Source organism: Hippopotamus amphibius, chromosome 4 (genome assembly GCF_030028045.1).
Source record: "Hippopotamus amphibius kiboko isolate mHipAmp2 chromosome 4, mHipAmp2.hap2, whole genome shotgun sequence".
NCBI classification, from domain to species: domain Eukaryota; kingdom Metazoa; phylum Chordata; class Mammalia; order Artiodactyla; family Hippopotamidae; genus Hippopotamus; species Hippopotamus amphibius.
The window spans coordinates 146671281-146698194 of record NC_080189.1 but is presented as its reverse complement, the minus strand read 5'-3'; the positions used below and the strand labels follow the sequence as shown (position 1 = coordinate 146698194).

Here is a 26914-nt window from a genome sequence, read left to right as displayed (position 1 = left end):
GTTTTCCTATACCTTCTTCTTTTTAGAAAAGTTATGAAGGATTGGTGATAGTCTGCTTTAAACATTTGGTAGAATTCAGCAGTGAGACCATCTAAACCTGGTCTTTTCTTAGTGAGAAGTTTTAAAATTACTGATTCAATGCATTGTCCGTCTCAATCTATTAACATTTTTTCTCTTTGAGTCAGTTTTGGTAGCTTGTGTCTTTCCAAAAATTTGTCCATTTCATCTAGGTTATCTGATTTGTTCATCTGCAGTTGTTCACAGTATTTCTGTATAATCTTTTTAATTCTGTAAGGTTGGTAATAATGTCTCCTCTTCCTGATTTTAGTCATTTGAGACCTCTTTTTTTTTTCCTTTTTCTAGCTAATTTTTCCTTTTTCTAGTTTGCCAATTTTGTTTATTCTTTCAGAGAACTTTGTTTCATTGATTTTCCGTGTTGTTTTTCTCTATTTCATTAATTTCCACTCTAATCTCTGTTACTTCTTTCATCTGCTTGCTTTGGGTTTAGTTTGTTCTTCTTTTCTAGTTTCTTAAGGCAGAAGATTAGGTTACTGATATGTTCTTTTTAAATATAAAAAGCATTTCCCTTTAATTATCTCTAGCTACCTCTAACTTTTAGTTTTATTTTCATTCATTTCAAATTATTTCCTAATTTCCCTTGTGATTTCTTTTTTGACCCATTGCTTATTTAGAAGTGCATTGATTAAATTCCACATATTTGTGAATTTTCAAGTTTCCTTATGTTATTGATTTCTAATTTCATTCCATTGTTGTTATTTCCATCCTATTAAAATGTATTGAGTCTTGTTTTATGGAGTAATATATGTTCTATCTTGGGGAATGTTCCATGTGCACTTGTCAAGAATATGTATTTTGCTGTTGTTGTATGGTATGTTCTACAGATGTCAGCTCCAGTTAATTTACAGTGTTGTTCAGTTCTTTCCTTGTTGATATTCGATCTCGTTCTATCCCTTGTTGAAAGTAGGGTATTGAAGAATAGTTGTTCATCAACTATTATTTCTATTTCTCTCTTCAGTTCTTTAGTTTTTGTTTTATTTATTTTGGAGTTCTGTTGTTAGGTGCATATATATTTATAGTTTTTGTCTTCTTGATAGTTTGACATCCATATATGTTATAAATTCAACAATACACTGTTATGATTATTGCTTCACAATCTTAGGTCTTTTAAATAAATGAATAGAAAAAGAAGAGAAGATAAATTTATATAGTTTTTTTTTATTCACCCATATATTTACTCTTTCTGGAACTCTTTCTTTCTGTGGATTTTAGTTGTTGCCTGGAGTAATTTCCTTTCTGCCTGAAAGGCTTTCTTTATTATTTTTTCTAAGGCAAGTCTGCTAGCAATGAATTCTCTCTTTCTTCATCTAGGACTATATTTCACCTTAATTTTCAAAGGATAATTTTACTGGATATAAAATTCTTGGATGACAGTGTTTGTTTCAGCACTTGAATGTCATTCAGCTTCTCTCTTGTTTCCATTGTTTCTGATGAGAAGTCAGTTATTATTAGTATTGATACTCTCCTGTATGACATGAGTCATTTCTCACTTGCTGTTTCCAGGTTTTCTCCTTCTCTGTCTTTAACTGTTCAATAAAGATATGTCTAGTTATAGATTACTTTATATTTAAACTACTTAAAGTTTGTTGATCCTTTTAAATCTGTTGATTAATCAGTATTTAAAATCAAATTTGGAAATTTTTCAAGGATTACTTCTTAAAATATTTTTCTCTCTCCCCGCCGCCAAACTTCTATTATAGATATGTTGGTACACTTGATATTGTACCATAAGTCTCTGTGGCTTTGTTCATTTTCTTTTATATTTTTTTCTCCATTCTTCAAGTTGAATCACTTCTATTCATCTATCTTCATGTTCAATAGTCTCTTCTGCTGTATTAACATCTGCTATTGAGTTCATGTAGTGAATTTTAATTTTTAGTTATTGTAGTTTTCATCTGTAGAATTTCCAATTGGTTCCTTTTTAGAGTTTTTATGTCTTCATCAATTTTTCCTTTTTGTTGAATCACTGTCATTCTTTTTTTTTGCAAATTCTTTAAATATAATTTATTTTATTCTTTAAATATATTCATAGTAGCTGTTTTGAAATTTTTGTCTGCTAAATCAATATTTGTTCTCACTCAGAGTCAATTTTCGTTGATTGCTTTTCTCTTGATTATGGATCACACTTTCCTGTTTCTTACATGTCTAGTAATTTTTTATTGAAAACTAGTCATTTTGAATCTGACTTTTTAATTGAGAGTTTGTGCCATTGCTTGGATTTTTCTTTTGGTTTTGTTTTTAGTAATTTTCATGGTCTTAACCTGAGTTTTCCCTCTTCCCCCATGGTGTGTGGCCACTGATGTTTCTGCTCAGTATTTTTTTTTTTTTTTTTTTTTTTGGCACACGGGCTTAGTTGCTCAGTGGCATGTGGGATCTTCCTAGAGCAGGGATCGAACCCGTGTTCTCTGCATTGGCAGGTGGATTCTTAACCACTGTGCCACCTAGGAAGCCCTCAGTATTATTTTAATTAAAAAAAAAAGTCCTGGATCCCTAAGTATCCCCCTTGTGTATGCAGAGTTCAGCAGACAGCTAATGATTGGTCAGAGTCTGTGCTCTCACTTCTCAAGTCATCAGTAAAGATTTGACCTGCAACCAGTGGATCTGTGTGTGGGCTGAGAAGTACATTTAAAGTTCAGACAGTTTTCAATTCTTTTACTGAGAACACCTCTGAGTGTGGATTTTTCACCCTTCAGTCCAAATCAAGTCAAAAGAAGCTGTTTGTTTTCACAGAGAGTCCCACCTTGGTAATAGAAGGGTAGGATAGTGATAGAAGAAGTCCCAGTCGAACCCACAACAAATTCCCACTGTTCTTACCCATATATTAGCAGTTTTTCATGTGTAAAGGCTTCTCAATTTGTTTTTGTGTTTGGCTGATTTCCAAAGCTGTGAAATGGTTGTCTTTAGCAAGTTTGTCCAATTTCATAGTCAGTTTTGGGGAACATCATTTGCCGGCTTCTTTACTGCACTATTGCCAGAAGTTATGTTGTATATATCCTTTTTAAGTTGAATTTTTTACTCAACATTCTATTTTCAGAGTTAGGTATGCTAATTCATAAAATCCTAGTTCATTCCTTTTAACCACTATATAGGCTTCCATTGTATAAATAAAGCACAGTTTGTCAATTTCTGTGCTGAAAGTACTATAGACATTGCTGTAGTGAACAACTTTTTTCATATCTTCTTGTGCACAAGTTTGAGATTTTTTTCTAGAATAGATACCTAGTAGTGGGATTGCTGGGTCATAAGGTATGGATATCAACTTTACTAGAAATTGTCAAATTGTTCTACAGATCTAGCATTATATGTGTTGCTGTTTCTGCATCTTTACTAGCACTTAGTAATGTCAGACATTTAATTTTTCTAGTTTCAATGATGTAAATATTTCACAGTGGTCTTTGTTTTTATTTCCCTCATAATTAGTGGAAAACCACACTTTTATTGTTTATTGACTCAAAGTATTTCCAGTTATAGGAATTGCCTATTGTATTTTTTCCTATTTTCCTGTTGAACTTCTTTTAGTATTAATTTGAAGTTCTTTCCCTGATGCTTTCTTCTAGTTTGTGGATTTTCTTTTCACTTTATATTTTCAATTGTCAAACTTGAGCATTTTTAATGTAATCAAAGTGATCACAATATTCCTTTTAAATTTGTAACATTTCTACCTTACTCTGATATTGTAAAGCTATATTCTTTTACTTTTCCTAAAAATTTTATTTTCAAACTGTCTTTAAACCATTTGTTATTTATTTTTATATATAGTGTGTTAGAAATTTAATTTTGTCTTTTTCCAGATGGCCAGCCAATTATTCCAGCACTCTTTATCGAATAACCTTTCCTTTACCACTGAATTATGTCACCATATCAAATGAATTAATGTCTATAAAGTACTGAAAACATTGCTAAACTATTTTATAGGTAGTGGTAACAGTAGTAGTAATACTTATACTGTATCAAAATTTTACATATACATGTGTCCATTTCTAGGTTTTCTAGTTGGTTCCATGGGTCTATTTAACTATTGCTTACAAATATTATGCTATTTTTTTATTATAATACTTATATAAGTCTTGATACCAAGAAGATGAGAATCTTCTTTTTCCTTTTTGTCTTTTTCCTTTTCCCCTTCTTCCTTTGTCATTTTCTCTTTCAAAACTGTACTATTTTTGGCATTTTCCTCTTCCACATGAATTTTAGGATTAGTTTGTCCAGTACTATGAAAAAGTTTATTGAAGTTTTGATTGAAATTGCTTTGAATTTACAAAATGACTTTAGGGAGAAGTTCTGTCTCTGCAACAGTGGGTCTTCCTAGCATGGAATATTTTTTTATTGAAGATTCCTTTAAAAAAAAAGCTTTATACTGTTCTCTTTAAGTCTCTACAGAATTATATATACTCCTGATAACCTTACATATTTATGATATTCTTATGATAGGTAACCTAAATATAATATTTTCCAAGTGACTTTGCTATTTTATAGGAACACTGTTTTTGTATATTGAGCTTGTGTCCAGTAATACGCCATGACTTAGCTTAGTGCCTGATTGAAATGATGTGATCAACCCAGCTTCTTAACAAAGGAAGGATGAACGCTTTTTATACGAAAATAACATCAGCTGTCAGTCTTTATTGTTCTTGTGTACATAATATCCATTATACTATAAAAAAGTTGCTAGACGTGTTAGAGGCAAGAATATGTAACTGATAATCAAACAAAAAGGAGGCAACAGAAGCAGACCTACAGATGATCTGGATATTGGTGTTAGATAAAATTTTAAAATAACTATTATAAATATATGAAACCAGATGGAGAATTTAAACAGAGAAATGGAATTTATAAAAACAAAATCAAGTGAATTTCCTAGAACTGAAAATTAAAATTCTGAAATTAAAACTTAATTGACTACATTTAATAGGTCTTTGGACACAGAAGAAGACAATCAGTGAACTCAGAGAGCTCAATAGGAAGTATTCAAAATGGTGAACGAAGGGAATAAAATATGAAAAGAACAGAACAGAGTATTAAAAAGTATGCTGTTTATAAGAATATATAAAGATACAATACTTTGAAAGTAAAGGATGGGAAAAGATACGTCATGCCAACACTAATCAAAAGAAAGCTGTCGAGGGTATCTTCCGTATCAGCTAAACTAGACTTTAAGTCAAGGAGTATTATTGGAGGGACTTCCCTGGTGGTCCAGTGGGTAAGATTCTCCGCTCCCAATGCAGGGGGCTCAAGATCTACCAAGATCAATCCCTGGTCAGGGAACTAGATCCTACATGCATGCTGCAATTAAGAGTTCACATGCTGTGACTAAGACCTGGCACAGCCAAAATAAAATAATTAATTAGTAATTTTTTTAAAAAAAGGAATATTATTAGAGATAAGAGGGGAACATTTCATGGTGATAAAAGGATCAACTCCACCGTAAGACATGATAATCTTAAATTTATAAGTGCCCAATCACATAGCCTCAAAATATGTAAAGTAAAAACAGACAAAATTGAAGGGAAGTAGACAAATCAACATCAAAGTTGGAAGTTGTATTTCTTTTCATATTTGACAGACACACAAAAAAATTAGTGGGGAGCTAGGTTATTTGAGTAATATGATTAACCGATACAGCCTAATTGGCATATATAGACTACTTTCCTTTAAAACTTCAGAATATATATTCAAGTCCACTAGACATATATATCAAAATATATCATATTCCAGGCTCTCAAGCAAGTCTCAACAAATTTAATTGGAAAAAGTTATACATAATTTGTTTTCAGACTACACAATAGTTAATCCAAAAATAAACAATAAGGATAGTTAGAACAGTCCTCCAAATTTTACAGTTCTATGTAATCAGTAGACCAAAGAAAAAACTCACAATGCCTATTGGAAAACACTTTGAACAATAACATTGACATAATGTATCAAAATTTGTAGGATGCAGCTACAGTGTTTAGAGGGCATTTTATACTTTTTTTTTAATATTTATTTATTTATTTGGCTGCATTGAGTCTTAGTCATGGCACGTGGGCTCTTTGTTGCCACGTGCAGGATCTTCATTGTGTCCTGTGGGATCTTTTTAGTTGCGGCATATGGGATCTAGTAATCTGACCAGGGATCAAACCCAGGCCCCCTGCATTGGGAGCGTGGAGTCTTAGCCACTGGACCACCAGGGAAGTCTCTAAGAGGGCATTTTATACTTTTTTTTTTTTAACATACAATAAACTGCATATATTTAGAGTGTACTATTTGGTATCCCAATCTCCCAATTCATTCCCCCCAACCCTCCTCACTTTCCCCACTTGGTGTCCATATGTTTGTTCTCTACATCTGTGTCTCTATTTCCGCCTTGCAAACCAGTTGATTTGTACCATTTTTCTGTAGCCCACATATATATGTTAATATACGATATTTGTTTTTCTCTTTCTGGCTCACTTCACTCTGTATGACAGTCTCTAGGTCCAGCCATGTCTCTACAAATGTCCCAGTTTCCTTGCTTTTTACAGCTGAGTAATATTCCATTGTATATATGTACCACATCTTTTTTATCCATTCATCTGTTGATGGACATTTAGCTTGCTTCCATGTCCTGGCTATTGGAAATAGTGCTGCAGTGAACGTTGGAGTGCATGAGTCTTTTTGAATTATGGTGTTCTCTGGGTATATGCCCAGCAGTGGGATTGCTGGGTCATATGGTAACTCTATTTTTAGTTTTGCAAGGAACCTCCATACTGTTCTCCATAGTGGCTGTATCAATTTACATTCCCACCAACAGTGCAAGAGCGTTCCCTTTTCTCCACACCCTCTCCAGCATTTACTGTTTGTAGATTGTCTGATGATGCCCATTCTCACCAGTGTGAGGTGATACCTCATTGTAGTTTTTATTTGCATTTCTCTAATCATCAGTGATGTTGAGCAGCTTTTCATGTGCCTCTTGGCCATCCGTATGTCTCCTTTGGAGAAAGGCCTATTTAGGTCTTCTGCCCATTTTTTGATTGGGTTGTTTGTTTTGTGGATATTGAGCTGGAGGAACTGTTTATATATTTTGCAGATTAATCCTTTGTCTGTTGATTCATTTGCAAATATTTTCTCCCATTCTGAAGGTTGTCTTTTCGTCTTGCTTATAGTTTCCTTTGCTGTGCAGAAGCTTTGAAGTTTCATTAGGTCCCACTTATTTATTTTTGTTTTTATTTCCATTACTCTAGGGGGTGGATCAAAAAAGATCTTGCTGTGATTTACGTCGAAGAGTGTTCTTCCTATGTTTTCCTGTAGGAGTTTTATAGTGTCTGGCCTTACATTGAGCTCTTTAATCCATTTGGAGTTTAGTTTTGTGTATGGTGTTAAAGAGTGTTCTAATTTCATTCTTTTACATGTAGCTGACCAATTTTCCCAGCACCACTTATTGAAGAGCCTGCCTTTTCTCCATTGTGTATCCTTGCCTCCTTTGTCATAGATTAGTTGACCATAGTTTATCTCTGGGCTTTCTATCCTGTTCCGTTGATCTATATTTCTGTTTTTGTGCCAGTACCATACTGTCTTGATCACTGTAGCCTTATAGTATAGCCTGAAGTCAGGAAGCCTAATTCCACCAACTCCGTCTTTCCTTCTCAAGATTGCTTTGGCTATTTGGGGTCTTTTGCATTTCCATACAAATTGTAAAATTTCTTGTTCTAGTTCTGTGAAAAATGCCATTGGTAATTTGATCGGGATTGCATTGCATCTGTAAATTGCTTTCGGTAGTATAGTCATGCTCACAATGTTGATTCTTCCAATCCAAGAACATGGTATGTCCCTCCATCTGTTTGTGTCGTCTTTGATGTCTTTCATTAGTGTCTTATAGTTTTCTGAGTACAGGTCTTTTACCTCCTTGGTTAGGATTATTCCTAGGTATTTTATTCTTTTTGCTGCGATGGTGAATGGGATTGTTTCCTTAATTTCTCTTTCTGATCTTTCATTGTTAGTGTATAGAAAGGGCGTTTTATACTTTTAAATGAAATATTAGAGAAGAAGAAAGGCTGAAAATAATCTAAGCTTTCATTTTAAGGAGCTAATAAAAGAATAGCAAATGACAGTAAAAAAGATAATAATGATAATAGTAATAATAATTAGAATGAAATAGATATATATATGAAAGAGAAAAACAACAAAGTAAAATTTCATTCTTTATTTTTAAAATTATTTATTTATTTATTTATTGGCTGTGTTGGGTCTTCGTTGCTGCTCACACACTTTCTCCAGTTGTGGCAAGCGGGGGCTATTCTTCTTTGTGGTGTGCAGGCTTCTCATTGCGATGGCTTCTCTTCTTGCAGAGCATGGGCTGTAGGCGCACAAGCTCTAGGTGTGTGGTCTTCAGTAGTTGCGACACATGGGCTCAATAGTTATGGTGCATGGGCTTAGTTGCTCCCCAGCGTGTGGGATCTTCTTGGCCCAGGGCTTGAACCTGTGTCCCCTGCATTGGCAGGCAGATTCTTAACCACTGTGCCATCAGGGAAGTCCTGTAAAATTTTATTCTTTAAAACTAATTCATTATGTTGGTAAACCTCCAACAAAATGTTCAAGAAAGAGGGGAATAAACAAAAATTAAAATATCATGAATGAGAAAGGAAACATTACTATGACTCCTCCAGATTATTAAAAAATTAAAAGATATTGTGAATAATTTATGCCAGTAAATTTGACAATATATTTTAAATGAACAAATTCATTTGAAAAAAACTGACCAAAATTGTCATGAACAGAAATTAAAAATCAGAATAATCCTACATTATTAAATAAATCTGTAACTAAAGAACATCTCACAAATAAAACTCCAGGTCCAAATGGGTTCCCTGGTGAATTCTTGCATATATTCCAAAAAGAAATAATATCATCTTACATAAACTCCTTTGGAAAATATTGATGGGATTAACACTTTTCAACTTGTTTTGTGTGGCCAGTATAACCCTGATGCAAAAACTTAAGAAAAATATTATAAGAAAAGAAAGAAGAGGACCATATCTCTCATGAATATAGATATAAAAATTCTACACACAACATTAACAAATTGAACCCAAATTGAATGGCAATATATAAAAAGGATGTCACATCAGGGCCATATGAAGTTTATTCTAGGAATGCAAGTTTGGTTTAACATTCAAAATTCAACCCATGTAATTTATACATTAACAAAATTAAGGAGAAAACCTGTGTGACCATCTCACTAACTTCAGTAAAAACATTTGATAGATATCAGTACCTATTCATGATGAAAAATCTCAGAAAACTGGTGCCAGAGGGAATTTGCCTTATTCTAATGAAGGATAGCTAAAAAATTCACAGCTTGCGTTGTATTTAATTGTGAAATTTTGAGCACATTTTCCCTTTAATTCAAGAAAAAGACAAAAGGATAGTCCCTGTTACCACCTCTGCTCAACATTATACTAGAAGTCCTAGCCAATGCAGTAAGTCAAGGTAAAGAAATGAAAGTATAAAGATTGGAAGGGAAGAAATAAAGCCACCTTTATTCAGAGAAGATATGCTTATGCACATATAAAATTAAAAAGAATCTACAAATGAAATTAATGAGCAAATCTCGCAAGGTCACTATTACAAAAATTTATTAACCTGGTATAGCTTTTTCCATTTCTACTTAGAACATTTCTATGTCAGTGTTTTAGGACTTTCTTTTGAAAACATCCTAGCCTAGATCTTTTTCATCCAATATGAGAGCTTTCATCTTTTTAAGTTGGCATTATTTAGACATATTTAGAAGTATTTTTAATACTTTATTTTGTGCTTTCAATTTACTAGTTATTTTCTTTGCTTCTAATTTTTCCTTTTCCTGACTTCTATTTGATTGAATTAATTACCTTGCTTATTCATTTAGAAGTTATATGTTCTAGTTATTTTCTTTTAATGGTAACCATTAAATGTTTAACACATAAATCTGACTTTTTCATAGTCTAAATATCTCTTTCTTCCTCCTGAACAATACTAGGATCTTAGAATGCTTTTATGCTTATCACTCTTTCCTGTGTTCTATTTTTGTCTACTGTTTTACTTTCACCTTTCTTTTATAACCCTCCCCTCAAATTAACCATTACTAATGTTTATGCTTAGCATTCTTTCATGCATGTCACTTCTTCCTTTTCACTGAATTTAGGTTCAGTTTTCTTCTTTCTGGAGTACTATCTTTGATAGATTTTTCTGCAGAGTCCGCCATTAGTAAATTCTCTCATTTCTTTCATATTTTAAGATCCCTATATTTGTTTTTCTGGGTATAGAATTCTAGATGATGGTTATTCTCCCTCACTACTTTGAGGACATTATTTCTGGCTTCTATTAATGAAAAGATCGCTGTTCATCTTACAGTTTCCCTGAGGTAATCTGTCTTTTATTTATGTCTGCTTTTAAGATTTCTCCTTATTTTTGATGCCCTGCAGTTTCACTATGATGTGGGTCAGGGTATTGATTTCTCACTTGTCTTGTTCAGAGCTAGAATTTATGTCTTTTATCAATTCTGCAAAAGTTCGCAGCCAAATTTGGATGTTATTCAAGTTCCCGTGTTACTCCTCTCCTTGAAACCCTGCAGTGTCTCCCTAAACTATTGACAGTATTAGTGCTCAGGCCTGTCCCAGTTTGTCCTCTACGCATTTCTGTAATTAAATTTCCACATCTGTTTGCCAGGAAAGCCCATCACTCAAACTGGTGATACATTTCTTGTTCATAACTCAGCTTAATTATCACCTATTCTCTAAAGCCTTTCCTGAAACCTTTGCCACTAAACACTCTCTGTTTTGTGTATCCACTCTTCCTGCTCATACAATCCACTGATTGCATTTATCTATTTATGTGTAAATCTTCCCCCAGTAGACTCAAGTTCCCAGTGGACAGTTCCCTTTGTATTTACAGAAACAGGTACTTAGTATGGGCTCCGTAAGTTTGAATGCATGAATCAAGATGAAGGTAAACACTATCTATCTCATAGGGATCTTGTAACAACTAAATGTATACCATGTGAAAATAACAAGTGCTACTTTTATTTGAACTGAAGACATTTCATGCGTTGTTTTGGTACAGTGGGTTATGTACCAAATTGGTTATTCCTTTAAATTTCCTTATTCCATATGGCACAGAGCAGAGTTCTTAGTGTTCTTTGGTTGTAATGAAGTGTTTTTTGGTTCTGTGCCTTTTCCTCCAATTGCTATACTTCTCAGGGCCTAAAAAAAGAAAAAAAAAATCAAGTTCTGTGAGAATGCTTGATATAGTTTACTGGCTATTATACGACTTTCTGTCCTGAAAACTCAGTGCATCTGTGAATGCTCTTCCTCCATAGATCTTAATGGCTTTTTCCTTTATTCCATTAGGTGTCTGCTCTAATTTTACCTAATGAGTTAGCCCTTCACTGACTCTCGTTATAAAATAGCAAATTTCCACCCCACCTCCTTCTCTATCCTCTTTCACCTGCTTTATTTTCCCCAGTACATTTCTCCAAGTGAAATATATATTTACCTCTTTTATTATTACCTACTCCTCCCGTACACACTGGCATATAGACTTCTTAAACGTGGGAACTTTGTTTTATGCTTAGAGCAATGTCTAGAGTACAGTAGGTGCATAGAAAGTATTTCTTAAATAAATGTAACAATGAAGGTGCCACTGAGTCTCATCAGTAAAAATCCTGCTGCTGTAGTAGCCAAAAACAATACAACCACTCTAGGCATGGTAGCCTTCAACTTTCATCTTGATCTGGGATGAGATTACAAAACTTTGCTGTTTTGCTTTTTCTTAGAACAAACTAATGCACAATTTCATCCTGAAAACTAAAGAACTCACTTCCCTTCCTGGCAGTACCTAAACCAAGTTCTGAGCTGGCTGCATACAAAGCCCATCTGTTCTCTCCTGGTTTAAAGACAGAGGCAGTTCCTGCCTGCTTTTAGCAAGCTTTATTTTGCTTTCTGCTTTCTTTCACTGCTTAAGGACAATTTACATATCTTTTCTACCCCTTCTATCATTTTGATCTTGCCAAGAGCTTTCAATTAATATTTTGTGGGCACTTGTGCAAAGAAAGCATCCATTTACAATGTCTGTGGGAAATAAATTCTTATTATTTCATAGAAACAAACATCTAAAGCTATAACTCATTTGTATATTATGAGAGAGGGGTCCAGAGATGATAAACGACTTGCTGAAAGCCATATAGCTAAAGTCTGTAACACAAGTGGGTCTAACACCCACATCCCCAGTCGAGTTCTTCATACTCTTCTGCCTGATTTTCCTTTAATAAGATCATTTGTGTTTCTCTTAATCACCTGTGCATTAATCAAAAGTGTCCCAATTCTTACTTTACTAATATATCTTTGTCTGTGGCATCAGACATCTTACTTCCTCAGTCTTCAACTATCAAACTGCTGTATTGATTTTTCGGGTGCCATCAAGCTTCTCTTTCCAGATTTAGCATGACTGCAAAGAAAGTGGTCTTTCAGCTAAGCTGACATTCCAAGGTCAACTTTGTGCCAGTGAAAACTCATGACTCAAGAATTCTGACACAGCTACCCTCCACCTGAGGGAGAGCTTGCCTCTCTGCCTACTCTTCCTTGCTAGGGACATGCTGCTCCCAGCTTGCTGCTCAGTCCTGACTGTCAGAGCCACACACAGGTTCCAGTAACACTGAATGCTCAGCCACTGAAAATACCTGGGGTACCTCCTCTGCTGAGGCTGATGTCTGGAGCTATCGTTGGATTGGTAGTGCCTCCTAGTGGCCAAGGCTCCAACAGATTCCAACTGAAAAGTGGCCTGGACAGCGGCAGCCCACCTGGCAACCCTTGCTCTCTCCTGAGTCTTGTCCCCATCTATTTGCAGTTTGTCAAGCGCCACATCATGCAGTGAGCATTTGTCATCAAGTACCAGTCGTTTCAGCATTTTGCTGATCGAATTCCCAAACATGGCCATGATGATGAAAAACCTGGGAGCCACGTGGGGGTGGGGAGGGAATAGAAATATAACAAAGTCATTAGCACCTCTGGAGCAGGTCAGTTTGAAAAGTGCTGTGTAATAATGTGGTCACTGTTCTTCCTTCCCATCAGCCTCATTGGAGCTCTGACAACCCCACTCTTGTAGGAGACTTAAGATGCCAAAGTGCCAAATCATCCTCCTGAAATCATTCTTATTAAGCTTCCTTAAGAATAATTTCAGATGTGTTACAAAGATATGCCGAGGCTTAGCTGGTTTCTCTGGAAGCTTTTATTCTAAAAAGAACATGCACGATCCCAAAGATCATATTTTAAAGTGTTATATGCTTCATAAAATGAAAGATAAATCATGTCCACAAGCATAACCTTGAGATTACTGTCCTTAGGCTCTTGCTGGCACAGGATGTACAAATGTAGATTTGGGTCTGGGAAGGAACGCCTCTGTGCACTGCAGAGGAATTGTGGAGGCTCCACTTCTCCACGAGGGAGAGAGAAATTCTGTGTAATGGGTAAGGCTATGCTTTAACAAACGAAGTGGGAACTCTTCCTTCTATATACTCCTTTGGTTCCCAAGGCATCCTTTGTCCTCATGCTGTCTCGTCACCTCAAGGGTTCCCTCCACCAGGACTTTCTTTCACAAGTTAATGCCCAAATTCCAGTCTTTTCTCTGCTATTTCTACCTTTCCTCATCAAAACATACCTATCCCCTGTCCATTCTCTCAACTGCCTTGGAATATAATCTCATAAAATATTTCATGCTAAGATTTGAACAGTTGGTCACCAGCCATGGTTCTGCTGCTCCCATGAACATCTGCACTGTAACTGGGGACACCTGAAGCCCTTGACTCACTGGGGTTGGAAACCAACTTTATCTCCCAAATGATACACCCCCCCCCCATGCCCATCACCCCTCAGCACTGAATCCCAAACATGATGTTGTTGAGGAAGAATGCCCTTTGCTTCCCTGAGTCCTGTTTGGATGTCCCCACCACTGACCACTCTGGGAGTGTCACTGCAGTGACTAATAACTCCGTGTGCCTGAGTCCACGAAGGCTTTGATCTGGAGCCTGTGGCACCACATTCTGGTAGTATCTATTCATTCAACCCAAAGACAGAGCTGGAGAAGAGGAGTTAACAGGAGAAAGATACAAGTCATCAGGGCTTCTTTGCAGTGATTGCAGCTTGTGAGGGTCACAAGGTTTTGGATAGCCGTGTACTGTTCCAAAAGAGGAAAAGAATTTGGCGATTGTTTGAGAGATGTTGTGCAATTAAAGTGTGGCCAGAATGTAAATAATTGGGGGCGGAGTGGGGGTAGGGGGAAGGTCAGTGAGCCATGCGGACAGTTAGGGGACGTGATGCTGATAGCCTGAGATTTGTACTGCCATCAAGTATGTTTTATCCAACAAGTTTCTTGCATTTCTAAGACATTTCTAGAAAATGCACCATGCCACTCAGGAAGTCCCAGAAACAGCCTGTGTCGTACTCTCACATCCCTGCCATCGGCCCTTTCTACTCTTTATCCCAAACTTCCCACCCCCAGTCGGCTTTTGCGTCTTCACGGTCAGAACCGGTTTAACCACCCCCAGGGCTGCGAGCCTCCGCTCTCGCTCCTAGCGGCGCCCGCATCCCAGTGCGCGCAGGCCGACCCGGCACCGCGCCGCGCTGATTCGCTGCGGCCGAGACTGCGGCGCCCGCGACGCGCCCGCCCCTCGCGGCGCGCGCCGGCTCGTGGAGCCTCAGTCAGTCTGCAGCCGCGGCCACCGCGAGCAGCGCTGCAGCCGGGGCAGCGACGCTTCAGTGCTCGCCCAGCGCCCCCGAAGACAGCAACGGCCAGCCCCTAAAGCGCGCACGATGCAGGCCACCGCCGATTCCACGAAGATGGACTGTGTTTGGAGCAACTGGAAAAGTCAGGGTATTCTCTTTATTTCAGTAGTGCATGCCTGCGGCGCACGGGAACCCCGGGACCCAGACTCGGCCATTGTGCATCATTTCACCTGTGGGACCTGTGCATGCTTTATACCAAGAGCTTTCTGTGGGGGGGAGTAAACTTGTTCTGTCAAAAATCAAAGTGGATGGTGTTTGGATTTTGTGGTTTTTTTTTTCTTTTCCTGTCTTTAAAAAAAAAAAAAATCCCCCACCCCCACCCCTTTGTTTTCTCCTTGTCACGCTAGTATTTTAAATAATGCATCTTACGCCTCCTCCTGGAGCTCTTTTGGGATCCGCTAATCATTCAGTATTTGTTTAATTTCTTATTCCTGGAGTTACAATGCTTTCTTATTGTTCCGTGATTCCCTCTGCATTTAATTTATGCCTAAAGGTTGAAATCTGATAGAACCATTAGCGAGAGGGCTCTAGGGCATCGTGTTAAGAGGGACACACCCATTTCAGGGTTATTATTTGTGGTCACACAAAGGAAACTGGAAATGCAGAATAGCTCTCGAAATCCTGAAAATATGATGGCGTAGACACATATTAGGATGATTCACTTTGAAATATTTCGGGGGTTTTTTGTCTTTCATTGGGGTAACCTGTAACTACTGTTTATTAATAATGGGTATGTGTGGAAGAAATGGAGGGAAAGTAAAAAACAGTGCCAGTTGCCCTCTGGTATGACAGATTTATTTCGAAACAGTCCTTATTAGCACTGGGTGTGGCCACCCTCCAGCCTCGCTTGGGTTGCTTTTCAGCCATTTTTATTCAGCCTCATACTTCTCGCATCTCCATCTCTCCTTTGTTACATTAAGATTCTCACCTTCACCTTGCTCAGTTTGAGATTACTAGGAGAAATAGAGGCTTTGCAAGAATGAATTATGTGTTGTAAACTTGGATGATTGTAATATGTAGTGTCTTTTAGTGTTTAACAAATATGGTTCTGAAGAAGGTGCATTTGACTTAACCTGCAGGGTTGCAGCATCCCTCGGGACCAAGAATACCCTGAAGCAAAAGCTGATTAAAAAAAAAAAAAAACCTGGCATCTTCCTCTTGTAATATCACAGAAAGAATGGGATGTCTTTTCATCTTTAATGCCCCAAGGAGTTTTTCTTTAGTGAATTTTTTTAAGCAAAAAAAAGTAAACATGTACCTCAGAATTAAGTACATATTTTGTCTGCCTCTTATTTGTTGGTCGGGTGGCAAAAACATAAAATACAATAGTCTAGTTCAAATTATGTGGGCCTATTGGAAATACACCTGTCAGAAGTAAATAAATAGACCTAATAAATTTAAATGCCAGGAAATAAATGTATGGCCATTCAGGGGGCATAATTTCAGAGAATGATGGCAACTACATGAACGAGCATATGTTCTGTATAGGAGGCAGCTGTGAAAATTCTTGGCAACATTTCGTTCTTGTTATGTTTAGACTCATCCAGTTTATTCTGTATACACACTCAACAAACATTCATGGCTTGAGAGGATACCAAGTTTAGTTGGACATAACAGAGTTGGTTTTTAGACTATGCTTATGGATTTCCTCTATTCTTACCAAAAGTAGGTACCAAAAGTGGCAGATTTTCTTATTTGTATAAGACACTATTTCATCACAATCCTATGTGTTTTGCCTCAGTTGACATTCTCACTGGGGGGTTAAAAATTATGGACATTTATAATCAGAAGATAACACAAAATGCCATAATTTGTCCATTGAAGGCCATCATTTTCATTTCCACTGGACAGCTGCTTATCAAGATTAATGCAGGTCGTTGAGGGTCTTTTGTACTCTGTGACCTTTGGTAGTGTTCAGTACCATTGATTTCCTTTTGTCAGATAGAACAAAGCCATTGTCCTGAAAATTAACTAATAACTGGGTGGGTGGGTTTATAGGCATAAAAGAGAAATAATAAGTAAATTATTCCTATTTCTCCCCACTGGGAGAACTTTAAACTAAAATCTACAAGATTCTTGTTCAGCATTTTCAGTGTATCTTCTTCACTTTAATTCCCGCATCAAAAACAGTTGTTCTTAACACTGACTGCATATTAGATCACCTGGGAAGCTTTAAAAACCACAAAGGATGCCTGGGCCTCACCCTTAGAGGTTCTGATTCAGTTGAGCCAAGCATCAGAAGTATTTTTCAGAAGCTCCTCAAGTGAGGTTAATACATAATCGGGGTTGAAGCCATTCATGTGTAATAATTCTTAGCCCAATCCATAGACCAGTAGAGCAAGGTCTAGTATACAGATGATGAAATGGGTGTGATCAAGGAGCAGCTGTGAATGCAGTTAAAAGAAGTAAGTATAGCATTATTGATAATGTCCTCCAAAAGTATTAAGAAGTGAAAGTTTTGCTTGGAAAAGTGAATAAAGAAAGTGAGCTTCAGGTTTCCTCCATATTAAACAATTCCATAGAGAAATTTGCAGCCCATTGGATATGTCGTGAAGACTGTACTGAAACTAATGCAATGTGCCCTAAAAACTGTAGTATTCATGCAAAAGTAGCCATTTATTTATTTTACTAACGTATATGATTTTAGCTTTAGACAAGAATGTTTTAAGAGAGACTAAGTCCACGTTATACTACATTACACAGATTTTTTAAAAAATGATACTCATACCTAAATGGTTAGTAAGCCAAAGCCCAATCTACTCAGTGAAGATGAAATGAGAATAAGACAACAACCTAATAAAACATGAGAATATACATGGCAATCTTCAGATTACTAATTATTATTATTAAATATTAACATTTATTGGGCACTTTTACTGAATGCTTTACTCACATCATTGCATTTAACCTTCACGAATCCCATGACGTGTGAGTTTTATCATTATCTCATTTTACATGGGATGAACTGAGGCTGATTCAAGCCTAGGCTGTCTGACCCCAGAGCCCCTTGATTCTTGCTGTTCTCACATCTGCCTCTGAAGTAGATGGCTTCTTCCTCAATGGTTTTCCTAAAAATGTGAATTATCTAGGTAACAAGGGGTATTAATAACCCCTCTCATTTACATAGTTTTCATTTTGCCAAATATCTTCTCATTTGAGCTTTTCAGTTTACTCTTGAATAACAGGAGCATCAGAGAGGTTAAGTGACTTGCCCAAAGTTTTTCGATAGGTGGCAGGTTGAGTAGTGAAAAGGTGACTCGGGCTGCACATCCGGAACTCTTCCCATCTCAACACTCACCACCTCTTTCACTAATGCTGAGTTACAGAAAGTGAACTCCCCTTTGTCCCTTCAAAGATATTTTCACACAGCTTATCTCTTTAAAGACAAAACAGAGTTGAGCAGTTGTGGCAGTAATCTTGACCAATTGATGCCGTGTTGCCATCATTGCCATCATTAAAAATTCCCCATCAGTATTATCCACGTGTTGCTCATTGTCCTAAACTCTTGTTACATACCTTAATCTCATGTATTCCTGAGATTATTTGTGTTACTCTCGTCTCATAGAGGAGGGAACTGAGGATTTTAAGGCTGAGATGGCCAGTAATTTGCCATAGGACTTAACTGGGTCCCAAACGCAGAGCAGTCGGATCCCCAAACCTACACTTCTAACCACTCTGCTATACTACATGAATCCAGTGGTGCTGTGGCAGGGGAACAAGGTTTGACCAAAACCACTCATCCATTGTCATTTCACTTGTGCTCGAAAGATTGCTTTTCTCCAGATATCCCTGTACGTGACAAGTTCATGGGCGGGACACTTGGCAACATGGGGGGTTGAGGCTAGTGGTCGGCTCCCACTTTACTACATGTGGCAGCATTTTGTACTTACAGCTTCCCCTACCTGTAAAATATTGAAGGCCGAAACACTTTCCAGAGAATATAATCTTAAATGTGTCTGATTTTGTTAGAAAATTTTATGCTGGCCTACAGTTCTCTGTGAAAACATTCTTGAGGGTAGTCTATTCTCAAAGGTGCTAGTTCAAAACGGCCAAGCCTCCCCAAATACGTGGAAGAAATGTCTGTTTTAGCCACAGGAATTGAAAGAAATGCTTGTATTTTGAAAATGGCATTTAATAAAGACCGTTTTACACATAGACATAAAGGCAGACCAATCCCACCTTTTATCAAAAACAGCGTTTTATTTGCATTCAGCATTATTAGAATACTTGTGCAAACATTACAGCATGAATAATTTCATTTACAGACTCCCTCTCTGCAGATTCTAATGAGATCGAATGAGAAAACTGGCTTAGCTGAGGATCTAGGGATTTTTTTTTTAATGAAAGAAAACTCTTATATAGATAATATACCAAATGTAGGTAGCTGTTAGTCCACTGAAAAATAAAATTCTCCTTTTCCACAGTGTATTATCATTTTCAAGAGAATCTTTATAAGGGAATATTTCAAAATTTGGGGAGAGAATAATGACATTATTGGTTTTCTAAAAATAATGTATGCTTATTATGAAAATTTCCATTACTACAGAGAGTTTCAAATGAAAGCCGCAAATCGCCCAACGTCCTACCACCTAGAATTAATTAATGTTAGTATTTGCTGAATATCTTCCAGTATCTGTATACCATATAAAATGAATCTAGAGAACTAGGGAGGGAACAAAAACAGCTTTTATTAAACAAGATTGTACATATCTCAAAAAGTATTTGAAATAATTTAACAGAAGAAACTGACATGAAAGAATTGCTGAACTTCAGATATACGTTTCTTTACATTATGAGCTATTCCTTACTAAAATTAAGAAAAAGACTGGTAAAGATTGATAGGTGGGGATCATTTTTTATTACGTTTTTTTTTTTTTGGTTTTAGACTCTACAGATGGACTCGCTGCTGTGTCTTTTTCTTTTTTTAAAAGGAAGATCCACTGTGGGTGAGAAAGATTGACAAAAATGCCAGTCTAAATCCACATCTTCAAATCTATGGTTTTTCTCATATTTCCATGAATTAATATTTCTTTCATTAAAAACAGTAATATTCCTGATACGCCATCACAAAAGCATTAATTATGATTACCATACATCAGTAGGGATTGTGGATGAAATCTTCTGTCATATCAGCAGGGCTTCCTTCTTCATCATTTTTAAAATGATGCCTTAACCTCACTCCCATTTTCTTCTCATAGTATTTGAAATTATATTCTTTACTCAATTCTTTTTCATCTTTAGAATAATTGAAACATTCAGGAACAGAATCTGTGAATTGATCTATTTTAAGTTCACTTAAAATAGGACTCTAAAATCCAATGAAAGCTCATTAAATTTACATCACCACCAAATTTCCCATCCTTCTCAACCTGATGTCCTAAGTTGTGTGCATATTTGACCATGTATTAATATTTACATACTGTCACCTCTTCAGTTCTTATGAAAGTACACACAGCCATTAAAAGAAACATGACTACCTTATAATTAAGCTCACAAATTGAAAGCTAAGAATTTGACATTAATAATTCCTTAAAAGCCATCTTCTTCCTATGTGGTAGATAATAATAACTACATTAAAACTTTGATGGGTATAATTATATTCTAAATTTATAGCATATATTTCAAATAAGAAAATAAAATTGTTAGGAGTTTTAGAACTTAGAGGTATAGAGTTCTATTCTCCCCAAATATGTTTGAGCTATAAAGTTAAATCAGAGCAATTATTGTTTCACAGGATAAAATCCTTAAATTCTTCCTTATTTCTTGTGTTACCAAAGGGGAAAGATACTTCAAGCATTACTTACAAGTGCTTTGCCCAAACTGGTCTTAATGTTGAACAAATGAAAAGTACAAATGTAATAGGTTTTAATGTTTAGAATGTATTGCAGTTATACCCACTTCACAATGGGCATACTTCAAATGTAGTCATATTTTATCTTCTGCCTTCAGAATCATTTCACCAAACTGCAGGTCAAATCTAGTGATGACAGCAGTCAGGCAGGACGTAATATTTTATTGAACAGAACGAAGGTACAGAGGGAGATCATTCCTTTTCCTTGTCATATCTTTTTAGTTCAAGAAATATAGCCATTATGGTCTTTGTCAAAATTTTAAAGTATATTCTTTAAAATAGAGAGAGAACCAACTGCAGTCTACCTCCATGGTTCTCTTCTGTTCCAATACAATGATAGATTTGAAGACGGTATGTCCCAGACTTAAGATTTTGTGGCTAATTATGACTGATTCAAACCAGCCAATGAACAATTTTGTATTTTGATCCAGTCACAAAGCTTATTCAGGAAAAAAAAAAGCACACAAAGACATTGATTATTTAATACCTTGAAAATCTTTCTCTGTGTGCCTCCCTCAACTACTGTGTGCCCAAAGCCTGTCTTTCTCTCCATATGGCCATCTCTTCCTTTAATCCCAAATGAGCCCATTTGCTGGAGGTTTAGCAGGAGGAGCTGACCACCCTGTCTGGGCCCTACTGATTCATTTCCTGACCAGGCCTACTCTACCAAGGTGGCAGTGGCTTAAGCATCATTGTGTTAATTTCACAGCATGCAGTATGACCCTAGTGGTTAGAATTAGCAAACAGGAATCACATTCAGCTGTTAAACCCAGGAAAATGATAACTCCTTCATGAGCATAAAAGTAGTTTATGCCATCAGTCTAATCTGAAGAGTAGTCATTAGAAGAATGTGTCTGCTTTTGTCTCCCATGGAAGAAAAGTCCCAGAGATTGTTGCTAGCTGTGGCTTTGGCAATAAAATCCTTCATTTTTCATTGTTCCGTCAAAGCTGATTATAGTAGAAGATCATCTGTGTGGGTTAAATGCTGTGCTCTTTTACTATCTACACGGAGCACCAGGCTTAACATATCTTCCCTTTCAAAACATCCACAGAATTACTTAACCGTCTAGAAATAATGTTGGCATTTTTCTCTTGACAGTCAGATTGCCTGCATTTAAAAGATGTGAAGGAAGGACCTAGAAGATGGAATCACTGCAGGAGTCTTATCTGCAAAAGTCTCTTCTAGCAGTTTCCCTTCTGGGCTCAGGGCTCCTGGATTATCTTTTAAAATTTTACCTTATGTAGGAGACTGTTTCATGGCAAATGAAACTCATGGATTAGTTGACCAGAAGATGTCCTCTTTGAAGGTCTCTCTGTATGTTTAAAGTATTTTATGACATCTTATTTCCATTACGTCTCTCTAGTTTGATGGCAAAATGAGGGAACAAAGTAGAAGATGTTACTACTGTTTCTTCTTGTTAACTTTTTTGTGGTGATATTTTGTTTGCCTAATAAAAATCAGAGTAATAGGCTTTTCTATCACTGCTTTAGACACTGAGTTGTAAAGGACTGAGGTTTTTCTAGCGTTGTAATCTTTTTCACAAGGTAGTCAATAATTGGAGGCTTGCTAGAAAGTAAATAGAAAAGTCAAAGCATAGCATTTTCAACAGCTATTGAAATGTTGATATCATTTGTGAACGGGAATTTCACACATTTTCTGACCTGGCCTTTTTAAAAGTATCATTAATTTGTCACATAGCAAGTGGTGCAATGCTGCCTGAAATCTATTCTGGACCAAGATGAAATAAATAGTGCAATAATGCAGATAATTGAGCAAATTTATTGCCTTTTTATACTATCCATGTTTTGCCTTATAAATAAAATATGAATAGCTGCACCACTGTCTTTTCAGTTCATACCTTTTTAATATACTTTCTGAATGCTGGAGTCACTGTTGGATCATTTAATTCAATATGTTTAAAATAACGCCCCAATCCAAAATACTTTGGACTACAACAAAGGACTTTCTAGAACTTTGACACTGAATTTTATTTCCATGTAGCTATTAATTCAAATCTTGGATCACTTCTTCTGTTTTATTGTTCTATTCTTGCCTGGATTATGGAAATGAGGGTAGCACTGATTTCAGCATTTGAGATTAGAATTCTTCAAATCTGCCAAATCGGCCAGTCCACCCTTGACTGAGTTAGTTCTAAGTCAGCACCAGATAGGCTACAGTGTGTCCTCCCACCTGTGGTTTGGAGACTAGGATGAGCTCACCAAGCCCAGTCTATTTGTTAGGTGGATAGAATGCACTGATCCTTGGTTTTTAACAAAGTAATTTAATTTTTTTCAAAGTTTCCTTAACTAGTACTATTTTTTCTTCAGATCTTTATTGGAGTATAATTGCTTTACAGTGTTGTGTTATTTCTGCTGTACACCAAAGTGTATCAGCTGTATGTATACATATGTCCCCATATCCCCTCCCTCTTGAGCCTCCCTCCCACCCTCTCTACCCCACCCCTCTAGGTCATCACCCATCATCGAGTTGATCTCCCTGTGCTATGCAGCAGCTTCCCACTAGCCATCCATTTTACATTGGTAATTTTTATAATTGGCAAAGCAATATGGTAATTTACCTGTCCTAGTGAGTATACTTAGTGAATGTGTACTCAGCTGTTTAAACTAACCTAGCCTTCCTGTATTAGGAGGGATATTGAAAGAAGAGACAAGCTATCTATTGCTGTATGCAAAGGCTACTTGTGATAATTTGCCGCATACAGAGATACTTATTTTTTTCTTACTTGGATTCTAAGGAAACTTTATTCAAACACCCATTTTTCTGGACCAGGTACTATAAAGCTTCCTACACAAGTTTACATCACTCTAAGCAGAATTAAAATGTGAAAAATTGGCATTTATACAGCAGCTTGGGAACAGAGAAATTCTCTTCTGTGATCACACTTCACTTCCTACCCTTCCCACTGAATCATCAGAGCTTCAAGGCTGTTTGCCGGCACTTCGGCCACACTCAGCCCTTACCGTTCTCCCAGCGCGTCAGTTCCCAAAGGTCTTCACTGCTTGTCATTCCCAGCCTGAGCCCAGGGTTGTTCATTTAAATTTTGTCCTCTTGGATCTGTGACTCCTCTAACCGTGGCCGTTCACAAATCTGGGCCAGACACGCCATCCACAGATGAGAACACCCAACTTCTAACCCTGTTGTCTGGATCCATAGAGATCTTTGACTTTAACCAAACCCTCTTTACTGCCTGGGAGTCCTTTTATTAATTTCTTTTTGAGTCCTTACTGTATTTTTCTAGATCAGTGCTGTCCAATAGAAATATAATGTGAACCACATATGTAATTAAAAATTTTCTAGTAGTGACATTAAAAAGTAAAAAAGAGGTAAAATTAGTTTTTGATAATATACTGTATTTAATCCAGCACATCTAGAGTATTGTCCTTTCAACAACAAAAAATCAATATAAAAAGCATTAATGAGATGCTTTTTACATCCTTTTTTGTACTGTCTGAAATCTGACGTATTTTACACTTGCAATGTTTTAATCAAGACTAGCCACATTGTAAGTGCTCAGTAGCTACCATGGCTCATCACTACTGCGTTGAACAATACTGGTGTGGACCTCTCCTAATCTCTTCAAGCCCTACCCCTATCCTCCTCAGTTTCAGGAGGACCTCATGACTCATTTTCCAGGGAAGACTTGAGTAAATCTACCTCAAGCCACTTGGTAGTCTTCCCTTTCCACCTCAACAGACATCTGTAGCCACACCCATGCTTTGACAAAATGTGCCTCCAGCTTTACCCAGCCTCTCAATCCTCTTCCTTTGAAAAGAAAGAGCCGTGACTGATCCCATTCTTTGCCCGTCTTCTCTGAGACTTTGCCCAAACAAATATCTTCTCTTTCCAGGATCTTCACTCCTTTCTTTCCACTAACATTCCCAGGTTTGCTCAACTTTAAGATTTGCCAAAACTACCGTTCTCTTTACCATCTTCTTTATTACTTTGAACTTCCCACCACCGACCCAACCCTTTACAATCGGGCTTCCATCCTCACTAGCACCTAACACCACTCTCTGCCCAGTTATGAGTGACTTCCCAGTCTCCAAAACCAGTGATCCTTTCTCATTTCTCATTTTCCTCATTGCATCTGCAGCATTCCACACTGTAACCTATCCCTTCTGAAAGTTTCCTTCTTCTTTACTGCCTACCCCTTTCTTCTGGATGTTTCCTTCTTCTTGACTGCTGTAACCAACACTCTTGAGGAGGGATTCTTGCTAATACCCAGACAGGGCTCCTTTTACAGCTTCACTCAGTCCTTTGAATCCTTAACTATGGTTCATCTTCTGTTACATCCCTTAGTCTCGCCTGTCTTGGAAATTTCCTCTACTTTCATGGCTTCAATCATCATTTCCACTCAGAATACACCCAAATGTAAATATTCAACCCTCTTAGCTAAATGTCAGTCCTGCACTTCTAGTTCTCTGCTGTACATATCCATCTGAATATCACATGGATATTACTGTCCATTTCAACTCAGGGCTACTGTGACAAAGCCTATAAAAAGGGATCATTTTAAAATTAAGTATCATCTGTAACTGTCAGTTTCATCTCATTTGTGATCCCTGTTCCATCTCTGCCCCAGGCTGTGTCTGAGTGTCCTGCTCGATGTCATCACAGCAGAACCTGGAGGTATAAAAACAAGTGTCAGCTTTTTCCCAAACCAGTTCTCCCTCAGATTTCCTACTTCTGTCAGTGATACTAATCACTCTGTCACCCGGCTTTGAAATGATGCTTTCACCCTTAATTAGTTCTTCCTCCTTTCTCCCACAGCTAATTAGTCACCGTTCTTGGCAAGTAATTCTTCATAATATTTCCCTTTATCCACCTCATCTCCTTAACAAAGTGTTCGCCACATTGACAAACCATCCCACAATCTCTCTCATCAATTCCAGTACTGTCCTTTCCTTGAACTCAACTTTTGCCACATCTGACAACACAAGACTTATTGGCATTGATGCATTTAAAACAAGAAATGAATGTTCAGTCTTCCCAGGTAGATCTTAAGTTCCATAAAAGCAGGAACAAAATGCTATGGTCTCTTCATTCCTGTGCTTACTAAATAAACAGATGACCAATAACTGTTTACTGTTGCTAATGACTTGATTTCCCTTAAAGAAAAAAAATTCACTATAAATATCTAGCTCTGGAAGCAGATTTAAATATAATCAAGTTGCCCCAAATTAATTTTGCATACTTTGGGGGACAGTTAACATCCAACCACATAACATGAGAGAGGCAACTGATTTGAAAAAGGCATCAAACTCAAGTTTTGATCTTGTTTCTCCTGTTAAATAGTTGGTGAGTTTCTTCTAGTTTCCTCACCTGTTTTACACCTGTATAATGGAATTTATTGTGAGATTTAAATGAAGCAATATCTGAAAGTGCTTTGAACATTTCAGAATCTGTGTAAATAGATAATCATGTCACAGAGTACCCAGAATCAACGTCCCATTGATGTTTTCAGATAAAACTTTTGTTGACCTCCCAATTGGAAACCTCCAGCAATTTTAGCAAGTTGGTTGAAAGACCTGTTGTATAATTACCCTACACCAAACTAATGCTACTTAGTTAACAGTGAATGTTCTCTGCCCACAGCTTCTTCTAGTGAAGCCCCTACCTGGTGCCTGCCATTCTCGGGGTCCAGAGATTCAGAAGGCTTTTCTAGAGGCCACATCATTTTTAACAGTTGTTATGCAATTTATTAAATGGGGATTCACTTGAAAATAGCAAATTCTATCTCCTCTTTGCCAGAAGACTGCTTGCAGGGTCTCCTGTGCCCCTTGACATCATCTCAGGGCTGGATAAGCCTACCATTCCTAGCAGGGTGTACTCTCATAGCACAGATCATGCTGTCTTATAATGTGTTTGTTTCCAAATATGTCTGCCATGAGAATCCATGGGCATCATGAAACAGAAGATTACATTTTATTTATTTACATATGTTTTCTTTTTCAAACAGTTTATTTATTTTGATATCCCTGGCACTTAGCACAAAGCTTGGCACTTAGTTCTTGCTCAATAAACACTGAATAAATGAACAAACGTGGAAGAGGTAACACTGCAGGTAATGGTGACGTTTGGGGCTCTTTGTTATTCTCCTTCCCCCTCCCCTACACTTAACAGAATAAGCAGTAGGAGACTCCTAGCCCCCAGGGGCCTTTAGGCCTACGGGTCTGGACTTAGGCCTTGGCT

General features: G+C 37.0%; 1 protein-coding gene across 2 annotated transcripts in view; it reads left to right on the top strand.

The window, feature by feature from the left end:
- RTN1 (reticulon 1) overlaps positions 1–26914 on the top strand; it is a 242867-nt gene that overhangs the window by 199810 nt on the left and 16143 nt on the right. Inside the window, exon 1 of one of the 2 annotated variants that reach the window (XM_057733609.1) lies at positions 14770–14937. The exons of the other annotated variant lie outside the window; for it this stretch is intronic. Coding sequence (XP_057589592.1) covers positions 14877–14937 — 61 coding nt within the window. The 5' untranslated portion in view covers positions 14770–14876. Of the gene's footprint in view, positions 1–14769; positions 14938–26914 lie in introns of those variants that run through there. 2 annotated transcript variants of the gene reach the window in all.